Below are 22,302 nucleotides of genomic sequence, written 5' to 3'. Positions count from 1 at the left end.
CTTTGTTGGGCAAGAAAAAAATCCAAGAGTATTCACATATAATCTTTAAAAAGTGTTACAGAATAACCAACAAGGGTAAAGACAGATTTAACCAGAACAGAATATTATCAAAAGATTCCTTAAAAAAAAAAAAAAAATCCTACTGCATCCTTATCAATATTAATACCTGAAAGGACTGGGAATTTCCAGGCAGATTTGAGTGAGACTGGATAGTTGCAATTGGCATTAAGGCAGCAGAGGGCGCTTGGATCCCAGGGACTGATGGTTGAGATGCTAAAATAAAACAAAATTTTAATTTTTATCAAACTCTTTGATGCATAGATGGATACTACAGTTTGACTAATAGCCTGTGTACTATCATATTCCTCAGCCATTTCAAACTTTCTATATGCCCATACTCTCAAACCTTATAATTCTGCTGTAAGCCCTTACAAATGAGACAGGACAACATAGCTGGGTATTATATGTTAGGAACTCAGCCCTGAGATCTATGTCAACTATCTGAAGATAATTCAGCTGAGTGGAGATTTCTAGAACTGTGGAAGCTAAATAACTTATTAAGGTGTGAAGAGAAAGTAAATGGAACTATTGAATTTCTTTTTTTTTTAAAGTCATTCTCAAGGAATAAAACTAACATGATTACAAAGATTTTATTGATCCAATTCACACACTTCAGAGGTAAAGAAATTTCTTACTTGGTGACATCCTTGGCAGCGATGTTGGATGGGCTGGCTCAGGAGAGGGATGGATGGATGCAGTTCCACGTAGGGTATTTAAGTCCTAAAGCAGGTATATAAGTCTTAGTTATTCAGAAGGGGAGAGGGGACAAAAAAGTATTTATGCTACATGGGATTCTCCTACAAGTAGAATCATATGTTATACAGGGTATCCCCAAACCCTTAAGGTGTTATTTTAAGCTTGCTTAAAAGCAAGCCTTGTATTTACTCCTTAATAGATAGGTAACAGAAAGGAAGCTAGTGAAAAAGAAGTCCATAGGAGTTGGGCCCATGGATGTAAAGCACTTATGAGACTAGTTGAGAACTTCTATATGCAGACTATATCTAATCTTTAGTCATCACAAGCAAAATTTTAAAGATTCAAAATTGATGATCTTCATTCACACTAATTATTCATGTTTGCCCTATCTGATGAGAATGACCTTGTTCAAATCAGTAGTATGAGTTAACAGTGACTTGGAAACCAAAATGTGAATTAAAACCACACATAGAAAGGAATATTGTGTATCTCAAAGGAAGCAATGGTGCTGCTGCATTAGAGGTGATCTAGGCAGATCACAAGATAATCTTGAGTATTTTTACTCAAGTTTAGTTCTGTGTGTTTATTTTACAAAGGGACACTGAAAAGATGAAATATATATCTAGGGGAGGGTAACCAGGATGGTAAGGGGACAGAAGATCTACCTTATGATAGCTAGAAAGAAGAAGGATGTTTAGCCTAGAGAAGATGGGGAACAAAATAGCTATCTAAAGATTTGAAGGGTTGTATATAAAAGAGGAATTAAATTTTTATGTTATGATGGCTCTAGCAAATAGAACAAGGAGCAATGGATGAAGGGAAGCAGATTTCAGCTCCATATATCAATAATCTCCTAAAAATTTGAGTTATCCAAAAGCAGAATAAGATATTCTGAGAGGAAATTGGTTTACTGTCACCAGAGTCTTCCAGTAGAGGATGCTGTACAGTTAGTCAACAAGCATTTCTTAAGTGCTTTCTATATACCAGGAAGTATGCTAAATGCTAGGGACACAAAGAAAGGAAAAAAGTCTTAAGAAGCCAACATTCTGATGAAAAAAAAAATGTATATAATTAGGTTTATACAAGATATATTGAGTAAAAGGGAGACAATCTCAGAAGGAAGACACTACCTGCTGGGGAGGGGGAGGGTCAGGGAAGGTCTCTTGCAAAGAGTAGGATACAAAATCTTTTTTCCTTCCTTAACTCTTCCCTCTCTATATATTTAAAAAAATTTTGAACTTAAAATTTTTAAAAGATCCATTTTCATATATATATGGATGTGTCTATGATTCCTTCTAACTTCCTTCTGTTATTTGTGTGACCTAAGCAACCATCATTTGTCTCAGTTTTCTTAACTGTAAAAGAAATAATAATAGGGTTGTTGTAAGAATCAAATAACATATTTGTACCTAGCATGAAGTAAATGCTATATAAAAATTTTTATTTTCTTCCTTTCCTCTGTTTTTCCCCATGCATTTAAAAAAATAAATATTTAAAGAATTTTTTTGGCATCACTACTAACTTCCCTTGTTTCCCACCTTCATTAATTAAAAACCAAAAGAAAGAAAAAAAGAATAAGTAAGTGTAATTAAGCAAAATAAATCCACATGGTGACCATGTCCAAAAATGGATTATTTCTTTCTTTCTTTTTTTTTTTTAAACACCTTGAATCCATTATTCCGGTTAGGAGTGGAATAACATGCTTCACTGCAATATGGTTGTTTACTGCATTGATCAGAACTCTTGAATCTTTCATCAAAACTGCTGGAAAGTCTTTTATTCAATTAAGGTCCATTCCCCTCCTCATCCCCTTCACTCACTGCACTATTTCTAGTTCTGTGGGATGAATCATTCCTGGTTGTCAAGCTATCTCTTTTGGAATACTATATTCCAAGATTTTCTCTTATTTATTATAAAGTTGCTAGGTCTCAAATATTTGTAATAGTTTTTCTTCAATGTGGAAGCTCACAATCTTGGTTATGGTATTGATGGGACTTACCCTTTTGGGACTTCTTTAAGGAAGGGATACGAGGGTTCTTTCTATCTTCACTTTGTTGTATGGTTCTAATAAATCTAGACACAGTTTTCATTTGTGATTTCTTGACATATAATGTCCAAGCTTTTCTCCCCATAGTTATTAAATTCTTAAATTATTTCTCCTTGACTTGTTTTATGAGATTAGATGTTTGACATATGTCTATTTTTTTATATTTTTTGGTTTTCTTCTAATATTTCTTGCCATCATTGATTCTACAAACCCTTGAAATGAAACTCACTAAAAACTGAAATGAAATAGAACAAAACCCAACTCTTTTTTAACATAATCCTAATTGCCCAATGAGCATTATTTTTTTTTAAAAAAGCATAGCCTCTGATACTTTTCTTTTTCAGCAGTGAGGAAGAAAAGTACCAGAAGCCATGCTTTTTTAAGAAAAATAATAAACTAAATAAACTATTTTAAAAAATAAACTAAACTCTAGTTTAAGTTTGATCTTTAAAAATGTAAGAATTTGTTAGAGAAGAATGAAAGGAACTGCATTTGCCAAAGTGGAGAATCAATTATCTTCAGTGATACTACAAAAAGCTAGTGGAGGCTTAATTCACTCCTTAAACTGTTTCTTGACTAATGAAGCAATTACAGTCTTGTGTTATGTTCATCAGCAAAAATGCTAACCACATCTGAAAGAGATGCTTAATCCCCCTGTGCAAGACTTTGCCAATGATTCTGCACTGGGGCCAAAAAAAAAAAAAGGTCATGCTCCATTTGGCCTTGGGTTCCTAAAGCTTAAGCCCCTAGATTTATACCATCAACCTCTAATACTGAAGATATAAGAAGACATACCTCAATCTCAGAATCACTGGAGTCTAAGAGATGGGGAGGAACAATGGGTAGCATGGGCTGGCCCATTTTAGCCATCCTAGAGATCAGTTTAGCCTTGGTCACATCAGGATTCTAGAGAGAGGAGAAAAGTCACAAAATGCATCATTTTCATATGGTTTATTGCTACTATTTTCTCATGATGATTATAAATCATGGTGACATCTCATTCTCTTAAAGCTGACCAATTTCTCTACCACATTTCGAAATATGTAAACAGATCATTGGCTTACTCCGAAGATCCCTTAGTCTTAATTCCTTTCTTAGAAGTTATATAAAATCAGGATGATTCACCATCATAAGGGAATGGATGAAACCAAACCCACAGCACACCGAGATAGGAATTAAGGCATTTAGAAATCAGTCTCAGGAGAGGCTACATTAGAAAGCTGGTCTGAAGTGGAAGCAATTGAGATCTAGGAAGACAGCAGTAAAAGAATTATGTAGAACTTAAGTTAACTATTGTTTGGAAAACTAAAATTATGTTTTGTTTCCCCTTAAACATCTTACCTGGAAATGATATTATTTGGTTTATAATATTTTAAAATATGATCCTTATCAGGTTAGTATAGTTGTTACCTTCCTGAGCTTAGCCTTTTATTTTTAAATTTTTTTTTAATTATACCTTTTTATTTATAAGATATATGCACGGGTAATTTTTCAGCATTGACAAATGCAAAACCTTTTGTTCCAACTTTTCCCTTCCATCCCCCCACCCTTTTCCCCAGATGGCAGGTTGACCAACACATGTTAAATATGTTAAAGTATAAATTAAATACAATATATGTATACATGTCCAAACAATTATTTTGCTGTACAAAAAGAATCGGATTTGAAATATTGTACAATTAGCCAGTGAAGGAAATTGAAAATGCAGGTGGACAAAAATAGAGGGATTGGGAATTCTATGTAGTGGTTCATAGTCATCTCCCAGAGTTTTCGCTGGGTGTAGCTGGTTCATTACTGATCTATTAGTGGCCACATCCATTATAACTGATTATCATATAGTATTGTTGTTGAAGTGTATAATGATCTCCTGGTTCTGCTCATTTCACTCAGCATCACTTCAGGTAAGTCTCTCCAGGCCTCTCTGAAATCATCCTGCTGGTCATTTCTTACAGAACAATAATATTCCATAACATTCATATACCGCATTTAATCAGCCATTCTCCAATTGATGAGCATCCACTCAATTTCCAGTTTCTGGCCTCTACAAAGAGGGCTACTATGTACTTAGCCTTTTAAAGAAGAGTTAGAGACAATGAGATAAACCAAAACAATTCCAAAAGAGCAGTAATGAACACCAGCCTTTTGGGGTTCCTTCTGAACCTCAACATTTGATAGCCCACACAGGGAGAATCTGGCTTCCCCTGGTTTGATTCACTCCTTGTCAAGGTAAGCCTCCCCATTTTTTTCTCCCTCAATCCCATATCTGAGACATCCCAAACAACTGGAAAAAGTTTTGTCTGGATCACTGTGAGCTCCATGCTCAACAAATTTTCCTTGAATGAGGATACCTAGACTTGGAAATCTTGCCATTTTGGACAAAGTACCTAAGGGAATCTTTGCCACTTTTTCACTTTCTCTGGGACACCAATGAAGTGCTATAGGATGACTTTTGGCAAAGATGGGACAGTCCTCTTTCACATCATTTTGTCTGTGTCTTCATCTTGGTGCAGAATGTTTTTGTCACGTTTGTTCTGTGAGCTAGATTTTGTTAGCTGGAAAGATTTAAAATGCAAGCAGCAAGAAAAAAAAATTCTATGCTGTAGTTAGAATGCTGAGAAGATTTCTTAACATCCTTGACTTCCACCTTAAAAAAGGAAAAGCCTAACTTCTTCCTGTGGATCTCAGCTCTGGCCAAGCTGGGGGCTATAGAAATAAAGTTAATTAATTAAAATAAAAATAACATCTTAGCAGATTCTCAAAGTATTGAGAGCAATGATTAATAATTTTAGCAATTAGTCATTTTAAGATTGCAAGAAAAATTCCTGAAATATTGGGGATAATTCCAGGAATTTACACCATTCTGAAAGAAGAAAAAAAAAAAAAAAAAAACTAGGCAAACAGCAATATTTGCTAAGTCTTTCTTGACTCCTATTTTGTCCGAAGCTCCTTTCTGTTCCTTTGGAAAAGCATCCCAGAAGGTATTAAGGGACCCTCTCCACTCCACTCCCTGGAGTCCCAACTATATCTATTTCAGTTGTAGGGATTGCTAACAAGATCAATATAGCTCTAGTCCTTCTGTTTGCTAACCCCTCTTATCTTAGATAAGATTAAGAAAAGAGAATGCTAAGGAACTGTAGGGAAACTAAAATTCTGCTTCACCTGTAGAAATAGGGGAAGCAGCAATAGCCATTGAGATTCCACACCACCTTGTTCAAACACCTTCCCAACCCAGGAGGGGGGAATGGAGATGGAGTTGGGGTCCGGCTCCATGGTCAGCATTCCCTGAGCCCTGGCACCTAAAACTACCATCAAAGAGAGATCCTGGCACAGTCACCCCAGCCTTCAGCAGGTTCTGTCCAGCAACTGCCTGAGAGGAATTTTGGTTTCCCTGGCACCAACCAGCATGATGGTGTGAGGTGAGAAAGCTAATCAGTCTCTGCATTTGGTAAGCCCATCATTCTCTCAATTGTGGATATATATTAGCTATATAATTTATGGCAAATTAGCTCTGCCCAGTTTTCTGATTTGTAAAGAGAAATAGTAAGGATTGTTTTGAAGATCACATGATTGCAAAAACGCTTAACATAAAACAAATGCTACATGGATGTTAATTGCTTTATTGTCAGGGTTTTAAACTGCTATAATTGCTTAATATTTGATAACTTTATGGATTTTTAGATATGACCAACATACAATGTCAATGTTGAGATAATATAATGTAGGGAATTAGATATTTTCACCTTTGCTAGAAAATTAAGAGGGAAATTGTGTCAAGACTTTGAATAGAATCATAGAGCTGCTTGGCAATAACTAAAATTCATGGTCCAATTAACTCTCACCTCCCTATTGCACAAAGCAGAAAGGAAACAATCTTATCATCCCCTGAACCTTCCTCAAAGAAACAGCCTTGATCTTTCCTGAACATGGCTGGATTTTTGTTAGAATCTGGACCTAACTTTGATTCTTGCCAAACCCACAGATATGATTCTATTCAAGACCTTGACACAATTGTCCTCCAATGGGCCCCTGATTGGGCCAAGGCTTTTAAGACCCCCAAAACTAAACTGATCTCTGCCTTAGCCCTACCTAAAGGCTTTTACTTTACATGTTAATGGAAGAGGATGCCAAATCCTGAGGGCCTTGACTCAGTTCCTAGGACTCCATCCCAGATCCTTGTTTACTTTTCAAAGAAACTTGGTTTCTTTGGGGTAACCCTCCGACCTTAAAGCAATGGCTGCCTCATTCCTTCTAATGGAGGAAGTCTCTAAACTCAATCTAGGCCAACCATCGGAGATTCTAACCCCCTCACTAGGTTCAGAACCAGTTTTAGAATTGGGGAAAGGAATGAGAGTGAACATCTATACTGACTCCAAATATGTCTTTTATGTTTTGCAAGCTCATGGGTCTATATGGAAAGAAAGGGGACTTTTTAATAGCAAAAATAAATAAATAATTACCTCATTAAATATGCAAGGGAAATTCTACAATTACTGCAAGTTGTCCGTGGACTTAGAGAGATTTCTGTTGTTTTATAACAGACACCAGAAGGGGATTTACTTCAGGCTAAGGGAAATAGGCTAGCAGATTCAGCAGCCCCTGCTGCTACCTGTTTGCCCTTGGCCATGGCACCTTTAATTCCCCAGTTCCCTAACTCCTACATTCCCTCATAGCTCCAAGGAACAAGTCCTTGATAAAGAAGGGGATAAACCTTTCTCTTTCATGGTTTTAAACACCTTCAGGCCAGTTTCTAATCCCAGAAGTCAGTCAGTAGAAACTTCTCTTTCCTCTATACCAAACTACTCCCTTGGAAAACAATGCTCTCCAATCCCTTGTGAAACCATTTTCACATATGTCACAAGTTAGGAGAAACAAACAGATCTGTCAGGTCTGCCCAATTTGTGCCCAAGTAAATTCTGAAAGGGTTGTTATTTTTATTTTATTTTACATATGCCCTCTTGCAGGGGCTTCAAACTTCTTTCATTGTCACCTTTTTGTTCATATTTAGCCCCTGCATTTTTAACTTACTTGTGAGATTTGTTTCCTCCAGACTCTAAGTTATGAATTTCCAATTATTTGTTCAACCTCAATATCATCTGCTAAATGATTGTAACAGTCAGCATCCCTTGAATGTTGTTGCCATCTTCAAGTCTCATACCTCCCCTACTCAGTTTGAACCCCACTAGGCAAGGCCAGCTCTATACCCCTTATCAGTATGATACAGCTCCAGAAGATGAGATCTCCATCTCTTTGGCCCCAAATAAATTTGGGGTTCAAACTGCAGAAAAGGTGGGAAATGATAGGGTACAGCTTCTAGGGGGAAATATAGCAATAATTTTAAAGTCCCCAGACCTTAAGAGTGCTTCTGTGCTCTTTGGGACACCAACCTTTTGTGATTCCTTCTGAACCTCAACAAGGGAAATTCTTACTCTAAAGAAATTAAACTGAGTTGTCCTTTTGGAAATCTAAAACTTCTTTAAATACTGGAAGACAATTAATTTAAAGGGAAAATTTTCAAAATCTTTAAAAAGTGATAGAAAGAAGAAAAAGAGAAAATGAACAAATGCAATTGATGGGGTCCTGCATGATGGGTGTGATGGGCAGAGAGAAACTGAAGAATTGATAAAAATGATTCCCTGAGGCAGGCAGGAAGAAGGCTCCTTGGTCCTATCCTCTAGAGGTAATCCAGTCAGAAATACAATTTATGTAAGACCCTGAGGATAAATTCTCTCTATAAAACAATTTGTAGCCCATGTCATAGTAACAGGCTCTTTTGGGGAGTTTTTCTTTTTCCCCCTTTCTTCACCCCAAGTGGTAATCTCCCCTAATTCCATTATGTTTCTCAATCCCACTTTTCCTTACAACTAACTAACTCTTTTAGGATGCTAAATCCTTTTCTGGATTTAGTTTGCCAGATAGGGACATGCTCCAACCTCATGGAGTACTTCCTTTCTACTGGATAATTTTGAGTTCCACTGAGGAACTTGCCTTTCATATTCTCTTTAATCCTATTTTATACTTACCATTCTCAGTTTATCTATTGTATCCTTTCATTTTGTCTGTAACCTATTTTCCTAAATAAATCTACCTTTTGCAAAAGAGAATGGCCACATGACTAAATCCCAATTTTTGGTGTCTGCCATCATTTGGTGCCAAATCCCACATCATAGCTCACATTATAAATACTTTTAAGAATAACATGAAGTATCACATTTATAGCTAGCAATTTTTCCTTTTCTTAATTGAAGCATAAAATAATTAAATTCAACAGGACAATCTTCCCCCAACCTCCTCAGACACATTCTTTTCCAATCTTATTAATAACACATTGAAAATAATATCATGTTCAAAATCTATTTTGCTACCCTTATTTGTTTTCTCTAAATTTTTTTTCTTTTATTCACGATAGCAGTCATCCTCATTTTTATAAACATTACTAATACTTTCCAAAGATACCTAGATACTCCCATTCCCCCATAAAACTCTCATATACGATACACAAGACAAACTAACAGTTGGGCATCACAAATTCAGCCCATAAATTCAATGTGTGAATGTTATATTACATACATATATAAAAATAACATAAACAGATTTCACTGGGCAGAGCTTAGAGTGCTTAACGTAACTTACTGAAAGTTGTTCACTGATGGAGTTTGACTTGCTTCGAACAGCTGGCTCTCTGAAAGGAAACAACACATAGACTGTGAGAGACAAGAAGAATTCAAATTATACTTGGTTTCTTTATTTTCTCTTCTGCTCATCTGAGCAGTTTATATTTTTATAAACATTCATCCCATTTCAATTAGATTGTCAGATTCATTGGCATACAATTGGGCTATTTAGCTCCCTATTTCTTCTTGGGTGTTAAGTTTACCCTTTTCATTTCTGATACTAGTAATTTGGTTTTCTTCTTTCCCCTTTTTAATCACATAAACTAAAAGCTTATCTATCTATTTATTTATTTTTAATAAAACCAATCCTTAGCCTTATTTATTAGTTCAATAGCTTTCTTACTTTCAATTGTATTAATCTCTTGATTTTCAGACTTTTTAATTTGGCATTTAATTGGGAGTTTTAAAATGGTTCTTTTTCTAGTTTTTTTAAAGTTGCATTAATCTCTTCAGTTTATTCATGTAAGCATACATTTTCTCCCATTTATACTTTTTTTTTCTCTTTTCACCCTGTCCATCCTCATTAGTATTTTGCTTTGAACCACCCTCTTTGTCCATCTGTTCTCTCTTCTGTTCACTTTGTTCATTTTCCTTCCCCTTTCTCCTCTTTCCTAAAGGATAAGACAAATTTCCATATTCAATTGAGTTATGTATGTTATTTCCTCTTTAGCCAAATCTGATGACATTAACATTCAAACAATGCTCATTGCCCTTTCTTCTTTCCATCTAGTATAATAGGTCTTTCTTTTGTGCCTCTTCATGTGATGTAATTTAACCCAATTTGCCTTCCCTTTCCTCTTCACCCTTTCCTCCTTTTAATTTCCTTTTTATATCACCACATCAGTTAACTTATTCCTCTATGTATATCCTTATACGTATATCCTCTATGTATATCCTGTCTAATTGCTCTCAAGTCTCAAGAGTTACAAGAATCTTCTTCCTTTTAACCTTTGAATAACATTACTTTTTTTTTATTAATTAATAGTTTTTATTTACCAGATATATGCATGGGTAATTTTACAACATTGACAACTGCCAAACCTTTTGTTCTAATTCCACCCCCAAAGATGGCAGGTTGACCAATACATAACATTACTTTTTCCTTTCTTGTTTACCTTCATATACTTTTCTTGAGTCTTGTATGTGAAGATCACATTTTTTATTCAGCTCTAGTTTTTCATCAGAAATGATTGAAAGTACCCATTTTTTATTGAATGTCCATCTTTTCCTTTGAAACATTAAGCTCAATTTTGCTGAATAGTTGATTCCATACCCTCCAATCTTTTTAATGTATAAGTCTTGGGAAATCTTGACTTCGCTCTTTAATATTTCTTTCTGCCTGCTTGCAGTATTTTCTCCCTAACCTGATCATTCTAGAATTGAACTACAACATTCCTTCAAGTTTTCATTTTGGGGTTTCTTTTAGCAGGTGATTGGTGGATTCTTTCAATGACTATTTATTTTATCCTATGGTTCTAAGATATCAAAGCAGTTTTCCCTGATATTGTCTTGAAAGTTGATGTCCAATCTCTCTCTCTCTCTCTTTTTTTTTTTTTTTTTGATCATGACTTTCAGGTAGTCCAATAATTTTTACCCCTCAATAGTATTTTATTTTTCCAAATATACACAAAGAGTTTTCAATATTCATTTTTGTAAGATTTTGTGTTCCAAAATTTTCTCCTTCCTTACCTCTCTCCTCCTTAAGATAGCAAGAAATCCGATATTGGTTAATTAAATACATACAATCCTTTTAAACATTTTTCTATATTTTTCATGTTGGGCAAGAAAAATCAGAGAAAAATCCAAGAAAGAAAAAGCAAACACACAAACAAAAAAAGATGAAAATACTAGGTTTTCTGATCCATATTCAGTCTCCATAGTTCTCTTTCTTGATGAGGATGTGATCACCACATAGCTAAGAAGAGCTAAGTCCATCACAGTTGATCATTACGTCATCTTATTATTACTATGAACTATGCTCTCTTGGTTCTGCTCATTTCATTAAGCATCAGTTCATGTAAGTCTTTCCAGGCTTTTCTGAAAGCAGCCTGCTCATTTCTTACAGAACAATAATAATCCATTATATTCATATACTACAACTTATTCAGCCATTCCCCAATTGATGGGCATCCACACTAGTCCAATAACTCTTAAATTATCTCTCCTGGATCTAATTTCCAAGACAGTTGTTTATCCAATGAGGTATTTCAGAATCATTGATTTCCAGTTACTCAGTTCTACTTTTTAAATAATTGTTTTCTTCAATTAGCTTTTCCATTTGGCTAATTCTAACTTTGAAGTTGGTTTTTTTTTTCACTGATTTTCCCTCCATTTAGCCAATTATATTTGTCAAATCTATGTCAAGATTTTTTTTTGTTTCTTGCTCATTTTTTGGCCTATTTTGTGGCTTTTAAAGTTGAGCTCTATTCTTGGGATACAAGGGTACTGCCCCAGTTCTCTTGTGCTCAGGCCCAGGAGCCTGGTCACCAGTTTTGACCATTGAGACCTCAGATGCTATTGACTTGCTCACTATGCTAAGTCAATGACTGGAACTGCCTGGTTAACTGGGGCTGGCAATTTAGCTTCTGTACTGGGGCTAGAGGCTCTACCACTGCCCTGCTTTGCCACTGGCCTGATGAGTGAGAACCAAGGGACCTAGTTGTTATCTGTGCTGTGGGTAAGAGCCTTCCACTGGCTTGCCCAGACGTTGTTAGTGCTAGGCTGTGCTCTTCTTTTGCCCAAATGAGACACACCTTTTCTGAAGTCATAAATTATTTTAAGCAGGAAAATTGTTTCATTCTGTCTTTTTGCAGGTTCCATCACTTTAGAATCTGTTTAGAGGGTTGATTTAACATTGTTCCCAAGGGAATGTGGGGAGAGTTCAGACAGCTTCCTGGAATGTCTCCAACATCATCTTCTGAACCACTTTAATAGATAAAAGTTAGGTAAAGGAATTCTTATTCCTTAAAGTTTCTGAAGGTGACAGGTCAAGATGTCTGCTATTAAAGCTAAAAATTCTACAGAAAGGCGTGGAGAGACTTACATTAACTGATGCTGAGTGAAATGAGCAGAACCAGGAGATCACTATACACTTCAACAATACTGTTATGAAGATATATTTTGATTGAAGTGGATATCTTCAACATAAAGAAGATCCAATTCAGTTCCAGTTGATCACTGATGGACATGAAACAGCTACACACCCAGAGAAGGAACACTGGGAATTGAGTGTAAATGTTTGCACTGTTGTCTTTCTACCCAAGTTACTTAAACCTTCAGAATCCAATTATTACCGAGCAACAAGAAATTTGGTTTTACACACATATATTGTATCTAAGATATACTGTAACACATTTAATATGTATGGGAAAGGGAGGGGGTAGAGGGAGGGAGGGGAAAATATGGAAAAGTGAATACAAGGGATAATGTTATATTAAAAAAAAAAAAAAATTACCCATGCATATGTACTGTCAAAAAAAAGCTAAAAATTCTATTTTTAAAAAATGTTAATGACTTTTATATCACCTTCATTTCTTTTCTCTCGCTTTCCTATCTCTCCCAAAGAATCAACCATTACAACAGAGAATAATATAGAGGAAAGAAAGCAGTTCAGCAAAAATAACAAACAGAAGAACAGAGCCTGACAACAACAGAGGGCCTCACACTTGTAGTTCAACAGCAAAGAGGGGAAGGAGGTGAATTTTCATCTCTCACCTTCAGAGACAATATAGGCATTATAATTACTCAAAATTTAGTTTTGATTTTCCTTTGGTCTTTTCCATTTATTTTATGGAAGTCATTGCATATGTCATTTTTCTAGTTCTACCTAGTAACTTTGCGTCAATTCATATAAGTTTCCCATGAGTTTCTGAATTCTCCACATTCATAATATTACAATTCATTTATCAATTCTTCAAATGACAGATATCTACTTTGTTGCTAGTTCTCTGCTATTCCAGAAAATTCTACTATAAATATTTTGACATAAATGGGATAATTCTTCCTCTCTCTGACTTTGTCTTTGGGTCAAAGGGTACAGATATTTTATTCATTTTCTTTAGCATAATTAGAAATTGCTTTCCAAAATTGTTGAACCAATTCATAGCTTCCCCAGTGTATTACTCTGCTTGTCTTTCCATGAGCTCATAAGATCAACTATTCCCATCTTTTGACATCCTTGCAAATATAGTGGGTATAAGGTAAAACCTCAAATTATTTTGATTTATATTTCTTCTATTTGTGATTTGAAGCAATCTTTCATTTGGTTCTTTATAGTTGGCAATTCTTTTTTTTTTTTTTTAATAGTTGGCAATTCTTTACCAAACCAACAAAATTCATTTGGAGGAACAAAAGTCTAGAATTTCAAAGAAAATAATTTTTTGAAGTCTTTAAGACCTCAAATTATGCTATAAAGCAGGAATCACTGAATTAACAATTCAGTATAGGTTTAAAACCTGAAAAACTGATGAGTGGAGCAGAATAGTTAAGGAAAATTTCAGCAAAAAGTATTAATTTAATAAATAATCCAGTGTTTGACAAACATGAAAATATTCTTATTTGGGAAATAACTCCCTATTTAATGTTATTTAGTCATTTCAGTCATATCTGATTCTACATGGGCCCCTTTTTGAAAGATTTTCTTGGCAAAGATACTGAAGCAGTCTGTCATTTCCTTTTCCAACTCATTTTATAGAGGGAGAAGCTGAGGCAAAATAAGTATCTGAAGCTGGATTTGAACTCCGGTCTTCCTGATTCCAGGCTCAGCACTCTCTCTATACTTCTATGTAGTTGCCCTCCTTATTTAATACGGAGATATAAAAACTTCTAGGCAAAATGTAAACCAGTCTGGAAGAAATGATGCTTATAAAAGTTACACCACAGTTCATAAAAAATTCCAATTTAGCAGACAACTTTGATACAACAAAAATATTAAAAGAGAAGCAGATTATCATTAGGACATTCTTAGGTAAAGTATTTTTAACTGAATAAGAAATAAAGGCATTTATAAAAGATAATTAATTACATGAAACCGAAAAGTTTCTTCATAGACAAAATTAATGCATGTAGGATAAGAAATGAAGAGAAAAATCTTTGCTATGCAAATAAAAAGTACTCTTTTGATCAGAATTTCCATCACTAGACTTATACCCTGAGGTAGCCATTAATAAGAAGAAAAGACCTCATATGCACCAAAATACTTACAACAGAATTTTTTTTTTTTTTGCTGAGGCAATTGAGGTTGAGATTAAGTGACTTGCCCAGGGTCACAAAGCTAGGAAGTGTTGAGTATCTGAGACCATATTTGAACTCAGGTCTTCTTGACTTCAGGGCTGGTGTAGAATCTTTTATAATAGTTAAGAATTAGAAACGTAGTAGATGTCCATCAAGTGGAGAAAGACTAAACCAATTGTGACACATGAATGTAATGGAATTATAACTGTGCTATAAGAAATTATGAGTATGTTTAATACAGAGAAACATCAAAAGATCTACATGAACTGATCTAGAGTAAAGTAAGCAAAGGTAAGAAAAAACCCTGACAATGAGATAATGTACACATACACACAAAAATCAAAGGTGAAATTGGCAAAATTATAGAGATGAAGCATGACTTGAAAGAAGGCCCATAAGAGGACTTCCGGCCAAGATGGCAGCGTGGAGGCAGACAGCTGCTTGAGCTACTCGTTCTCTCTCAGAACTTACTTCATGACAAGCCTCTGACTTAATGCTTGACCCAGAAAGAAATCCACAAATAATCACCAAGAGAAGACATCCTTGAAGGTCGCCAGAAAAGGTCTGTGTTTGCTCGGGGGAGGGACAATCAGACTGGGCGCAGACTGAGGGCAGGCAGCCAGAGCAAGACAGGCAGCTCACACAGCTCAGACCTGAGGGGGAGGGGTGTGATCTCTGCTGTTTCTGTGAAAGGGCTTTTGCCCCAGTGTGGATGCTCCGTCTTGGCAGCAAGCCAGGAGCAGCAGAGAGGGTGTAAACACCGGAGGTGAAGATTAAAACCCCAGAAAGCCAGCATCTCTCAGAGCCTGGCCGCCCCCAACCCCCACCTGGACTGACTCAGTGCGTTCTTGAGCCTCAGAGCGCAGAATCAGTACAGTCATTGCTGTTCTGTTAGTGCCTCTCTGCTGCCCTACCCCCAGTCTGTAGAGGAAGCCCATTAATACCATCCAGCCCCATCCCCCACAAAACAGACCAATTGTGTCTCTTGTCAGTTTGTTTTCTTTGATTCCTGCTTTGACAAAATGAACAAAAAATTCAAAAGGGCTCTAACCATTGACAGCTTCTGTGTGGAGAGGGAGCAGACTTCAAATGCTGAGGAGACTAAAAACAGACTGTCCTCAGAGGAATCCCCTGGGAGGGATATAAGCTGCTCCTCAATACAAAAGAACCTCATAGAGGAAATCAAAAAGGCTCTCACAAGAGAGCTGGAAGAGAAATGGGAAAAGGAAAGGGAAGCTTGGCAAGAGAGCCTGGAGAAGTCATCCCATGCATTCAAAGACAGAGTGGATAAAGAAATCAAATCATTGAGAAACAAGATTAGTGAGCTGGAAAAGGTAAACAACTCCAAGGAAAACAGGATTAGTGAGCTGGAAAAGGTAAACAACTCCAAGGAAAACAGGATTAGTGAGCTGGAAAAAGAAATCAGCTCTCTAAAAAATAAAGTGGATAAAGTGGAAAAAAATTCCATAGAAGATAAAAACTCAATTGGACAATTACAAAGAGATATAAAAAAAGTGAGTGAAGAAAATACATCATTGAAAATTAGACTGGAACAAGTGGAAATGAATGACTCAAGGAGAAACCAAGAGGGAGTCAAGCAAAACCAGAGAAATGAAACAATTGAAAAGACTGTCAAGTACCTTACCAGAAAGACAACAGACCTGGAAAACAGATCCAGGAGAGACAATTTGAGAATAATCGGACTCCCTGAAAAATGGGAGGAAAAAAAGAGCTTGGACACCATTTTCGAGGAAATTATCAAAGAGAACTGCCCAGACATTCTGGAAACAGAGGGTAAAATAGACATTGAAAAAATTCATCGATCACCTACTGAAAGGGACCCTAAAATCAAAACGCCAAGAAATATAGTGGCCAAGTTCAAGAACCATCAGACAAAGGAAAAGATATTGGAAGCTGCTAGAAAAAAGAAATTCAGATATGGAGGATCCACAATAAGGATAACCCAGGATCTAGCAGCGTCCACATTAAAAGAACGCAGGGCCTGGAACATGATATTCCGAAAGGCTAAGGAACTTGGTATGCAGCCAAGAATAACTTACCCAGCAAGAATGAGCATCGTTTTCCAGGGAAGAAGATGGACATTTAACGAAATAAATGAATTCCATCTATTTTTGATGAAAAAACCAGACCTACAAAAAAGGTTTGATCTTCAAATACAGAACTCAAGAGATTTCTAAAAAGGTAAAAAGAAATCTTGAGAATTATACTTCTGTCAAAAAATTATGTAAAGAACATATGTACAATTTGTCTTAGAAACTAGAGGTGGAAAGGAGATTATATCATAAAAAAGTGTAAAGTGGTGGTACTACATCTCATGAAGAGGCAAAGGTAACCTATTATATCTGAGAGAAAGAAAGGAGGGAGATGGTCAAAGGATATGAACAGAACAATTCTCAGAGGGAGAAATTGAAACTATATCCACTCACATGAAAGAGTGTTCCAAATCACTACTGATCAGAGAAATGCAAATTAAGACCACTCTGAGATACTACTACACACCTGTCAGATTGGCTAAGATGACAGGAACAAATAATGATAAATGTTGGAGGGGATGTGGGGAAATTGGGACACTAATACATTGCTGGTGGAGTTGCGAAAGAATCCAGCCATTCTGGAGAGCAATCTGGAATTATGCCCAAAAAGTTATCAAACTGTGCATACCCTTTGACCCAGCAGCGCTACTACTGGGATTATATCCCAAAGAAATACTAAAGAGCGGAAAGAGTCATATATGTGCCAAAATGTTTGTGGCAGCTCTTTTTGTTGTAGCTAGAAACTGGAAGATGAATGGATGTCCATCAGTTGGAGAATGGTTGGGTAAATTGTGGTATATGAAGGTTATGGAATATTATTGCTCGGTAAGAAATGACCAGCAGGAGGAATATAGAGAGGCCTGGAGAGACTTAAATCAACTGATGCTGAGTGAAATGAGCAGAACCAGAAGATCACTGTACACTTCAACAACAATACTGTATGGGGATGTATTCTGATGGAAGTGGAAATCTTCAACATAAAGAAGATCCAACTCACTTCCAGTTGATCAATGATGGACAGGGGTAGCTGCACCCAGAGAAGAAACACTGGGAGGGGAATGAAAATTGTTAGCACTAATATCTGTCTGCCCAGGTTGCATGTACCTTCGGATTCTAATGTTTATTGTGCAACAAGAAAATGATATTCGCACACATGTATTGTACCTAGACTATATTGTAACACATGTAAAATGTATGGTATTGCCTGTCGTCGGGGGGAGGGAATAGAGGGAGGGGGGGTAATTTGGAAAAATGAATACAAGGGATAATATTATAAAATATATATATATATAATATAAAAAAAAAAAAACATGTCTAACAGAAAAAAAAAAAAAAAAAAAAAAAAAAGAATGTTATAATTAGATGAGCTACCAGAAGGAAACCTAGAATCTAATTACTAGAGAAATTTGAAAATAAGTATATTAAAAAATATATATGAACAAAAAAAAAAAAAAAAGAAATGACCAGCAGGAGGAATACAGAGAGGCCTGGAGAGACTTAAATCAACTGATGCTGAGTGAAATGAGCAGAACCAGAAGATCACTGTACACTTCAACAACAATACTGTATGAGGATGTATTCTGATGGAAGTGGAAATCTTCAACATAAAGAAGATCCAACTCACTTCCAGTTGATCAATGATGGACAGAGGTAGCTACACCCAGAGAAGAAACACTGGGAAGTGAATGTAAAATGTTAGCACTAATATCTGTCTGCCCAGGTTGCATGTACCTTCGGATTCTAATGTTTATTGTGCAACAAGAAAATGATATTCACACACATGTATTGTACCTAGACTATATTGTAACACATGTAAAATGTATGGGATTGCCTGTCATCGGGGGGAGGGAATAGAGGGAGGGGGGGTAATTTGGAAAAATGAATACAAAAAAAAAAAATTTAAAAAAAAAATGAATGATTGAATATTAAATCATTGTCTAATGGGGCAGGGGAATAGATGATACCTATTCTTGCAGCCATGACCAGTATATTTGTTTTGTTTGTCTTATTTGTAACTTTATTACTGATTTGTAACATTTTTTTAAGAAGAGTGGAAAGATTTTAGAAGAGAAGTAGTACTTGATGCTTTAAAAAAAGAAAAAAAAAACAAATTATCATTGAGGAGGAAAAAACACTAGAAGAGAAAAGAATGAGGTTCATCAAGAAATATAAACTACTACAGTTTTGAAAACAAAAGACTGTGTAAATTTAAAAATTTAAAAATAAAAGCTGTGTGAAATACAAAAAAAAAAAAAAAAAAAAAAAAAAAAAAAAAAAAGAAAGGAGGGAGATGAACATAGCGTGTATCAATAGACATATTCGATTTATGGTGAAACTTCTTCCACTTCATTGAAAAGTGAAAGGGAAGGAGTAAGCTAAGGGGAAGGGAATACAGTAATTTCAAGGAAAAAGGGTAAAATAAGGGGAGGACCTTAAGGTGGGGGAGGGATCCTAAAAAGGGAGGGCTGTGAAAAGCAAGTGGTGTTCACCAGTTTAATACTGGATAGGAGGGTAAAAGGGAAGGAAAGGGGAAAAGCATAAGCAGGGGTTAATAGGATGGCAAGCAATATAGAATTAGTCCTTCTAACCATAAATGTGAATGGGGCAAACTGCCTCATAAAGAGGAAGCAGTTAGCAGACTGGATTAAAAGTCAGAATCCTACTATATGTTGTTTACAGGAAACACACCTGAAACAGGGTGAGACATTCAAACTAAAAGTAAAAGGGTGGAGCAGAATCTATTATGCTTCAGGCAAAACCAAAAAAGCAGGAGTAGCCATCCTCATCTCAGATCAAGCAAAAACAAAAATTGATCTAATTAAAAGAGATAAGGAAGGGCATTATATCCTGCTAAAGGGCAGCATCAATAATGAAGCAGTATCAATATTAAACATATATGAACCAAGTGGTGCAGCATCTAAATTCTTAAAAGAGAAATTAAGAGAGCTGCAAGAGGAAATAGATAGCAAAACTATAATAGCAGGAGATCTCAACCTTGCACTCTCAGAATTAGATAAATCAAACCACAAAATAAATAAGAAAGAAGTCAAAGAGGTAAATAGAATACTAGAAAAGTTTGATATGATAGATCTTTGGTGAAAGCTAAATGGAGACAGAAAGGAATATACTTTCTTCTCAGCAGTTCATGGAACCTATACAAAAATTGATCACATACTAGGGCATAAAAACCTCAAAATCAAATGCAGTAAGGCAGAAATAGTAAATGCATCCTTTTCAGACCATAATGCAATCAAAATAACATTTAATAAAAAGCCAGGGGAAAATAGACCAAAAAATAATTGGAAACTAAATAATCTTATACTAAAGAATGATTGGGTAAAACAGCAAATCATAGACATAATTAATAACTTCAAGAAAATGACAATAATGAGACATCATACCAAAATGTGTGGGATACAGCCAAAGCAGTAATAAAGGGAAGTTTTATATCTCTACAGGCCTACTTGCATAAAATAGAGAAAGAGAGGGCCAACGAATTGGGCTTACAACTAAAATTGCTAGAAAAGGAACAAATAAAAACCCCCAGACAAACACAAAACTTGAAATTCAAAAAATAAAAGGTGAGATTAATAAAATTGAAAGTAAAAAAACTATTGAATTAATTAATAAAACTAAGAGTTGGTTTTATGAAAAAACCAACAAAATAGACAAACCCTTAGTAAACCTGATTAAAAAAAGGAAAGAGAAAAAGCAAATTGATAGTCTTGAAAATGAAAAGGGTGAACTCACCACTAATGAAGAGGAAATTAGAACAATAGTTAGGAGCCTACTTTGCTCAACTTTATGCCGATAAATTCGATAACTTAAAAGAAATGGAAGACTACCTTCAAAAATATAGCTTGCCCAGATTAACAGAGGAAAAAGTAAGCAGTCTAAATAGTCCCATCTCAGAAAAAGAAATAGACCAAGCTATTAACCAACTTCCTAAGAAAAAGTCCCCAGGACCAGATGGATTTACAGGTGAATTCTACCAAACATTTAAAGAACAACTAACTCCAATGCTATGTAAACTATTTCAAAAATAGGGATTGAAGGAGTCCTACCAAATTCCTTCTATGACACAGACATGGTACTGATACCTAAACCAGGTAGATCGAAAACTGAGAAAGAAAACTGTAGACCAATTTCCTTAATGAATATTGATGCTAAAATCTTAAATAAGATATTAGCAAATAGACTTCAGAAAATCATCCCCAGGATAATACACTATGACCAAGTGGGATTTATACCAGGAATGCAGGGCTGGTTTAATATTAGGAAAACTATTAGTATAATTGACCATATTAATAATCAAATTAATAAAAACCATGTGATCATCTCAATAGATGCAGAAAAAGCATTTGATAAAATCCAACATCCATTCCTACTAAAAACGCTTGAGAGTATAGGAATAAATGGACTATTCCTTAAAATAATAAGGAGCATATATTTAAAACCTTCAGTAAACATCATATGTAATGGTGATAAACTAGAACCTTTCCCTGTAAGATCAGGAGTGAAACAAGGTTGCCCACTATCACCATTACTATTCAATATAGTACTAGAAACTCTAGCCTCGGCAATAAGAGCCGAGAAAGAGATTCAAGGAATTAGAGTAGGAAATGAAGAAATCAAATTGTCACTTTTCGCAGATGACATGATGGTATACTTAGAGAACCCCAAAGACTCTGCTAAAAAGCTATTAGAAATAATTCAGAATTTTAGCAAAGTCGCAGGATACAAAATAAATCCACATAAATCCTCGGCATTTTTATACATTACCAACACAATCCAACAGCAAGAGATACAAAGAGAAATTCCATTCAAAATAACAGTCGATAGTATAAAATATTTGGGAATATATCTACCAAAGGAGAGTCAGGAATTAAATGAGCAAAATTACAAAACACTTTCCACAAAAATAAAGTCAGATTTAAATAATTGGTAAGACATTCAGTGTTCTCGGATAGGCCGAGCGAATATAATAAAGATGACAATACTCCCCAAACTAATCTATTTATTTAGTGCTATACCAATCAGACTCCCAAGAAACTATTTTAATGACCTAGAAAAAATAACAACAAAATTCATATGGAAGAATAAAAGGTCGAGAATTGCAAGGGAACTAATGAAAAAAAAGTCAGAGGAAGGTGGTCTAAGTGTACCTGATTTAAAGCTATATTATAAAGCAACAGTCACCAAAACCATTTGGTATTGGCTAAGAAATAGACTAGTTGATCAGTGGCATAGGTTAGGTTCACAGGGCAAGATAGTGAATAAAAATAGCAATCTAATCTTTGACAAACCCAAAGATCCCAAATTTTGGGATAAGAATTCATTATTTGACAAAAACTGCTGGGAAAACTGGAAATTAGTATGGCAGAAACTAGGCATGGACCCACATTTAACACCACATACTAAGATTAGATCAAAATGGGTCCAAGATTTAGGCATAAAGAACGAAATCATAAATAAATTGGAGGAACATGGGATGGTTTACCTCTCAGACTTGTGGAGGAGGAAGGAGTTTGTGTCCAAGGGA

At 35.5% G+C, this 22,302-nt stretch overlaps 1 protein-coding gene across 2 annotated transcripts in view; it reads right to left on the bottom strand.

Annotated features, from left to right (window-relative positions):
• Nucleotides 1-22,302, bottom strand: part of FKBP15 (FKBP prolyl isomerase family member 15) — a 95,601-nt gene that overhangs the window by 39,688 nt on the left and 33,611 nt on the right. For both annotated transcript variants that reach the window (XM_074293673.1, XM_074293674.1), the window contains exons 11-14: nt 9,434-9,482; nt 3,599-3,709; nt 696-780; nt 167-273 (exon numbers count right to left, since the gene is read on the bottom strand). In XM_074293673.1, the coding sequence (XP_074149774.1) occupies nt 167-273; nt 696-780; nt 3,599-3,709; nt 9,434-9,482 (352 nt within the window). The remainder of the gene's footprint in view (nt 1-166; nt 274-695; nt 781-3,598; nt 3,710-9,433; nt 9,483-22,302) is intronic.

Source organism: Sminthopsis crassicaudata, chromosome 2 (assembly GCF_048593235.1).
Source record: "Sminthopsis crassicaudata isolate SCR6 chromosome 2, ASM4859323v1, whole genome shotgun sequence".
Taxonomy (NCBI): domain Eukaryota; kingdom Metazoa; phylum Chordata; class Mammalia; order Dasyuromorphia; family Dasyuridae; genus Sminthopsis; species Sminthopsis crassicaudata.
The sequence above is the reverse complement of the archived record's forward strand: the minus strand, read 5'-3'. Positions and strand labels throughout refer to the sequence as shown.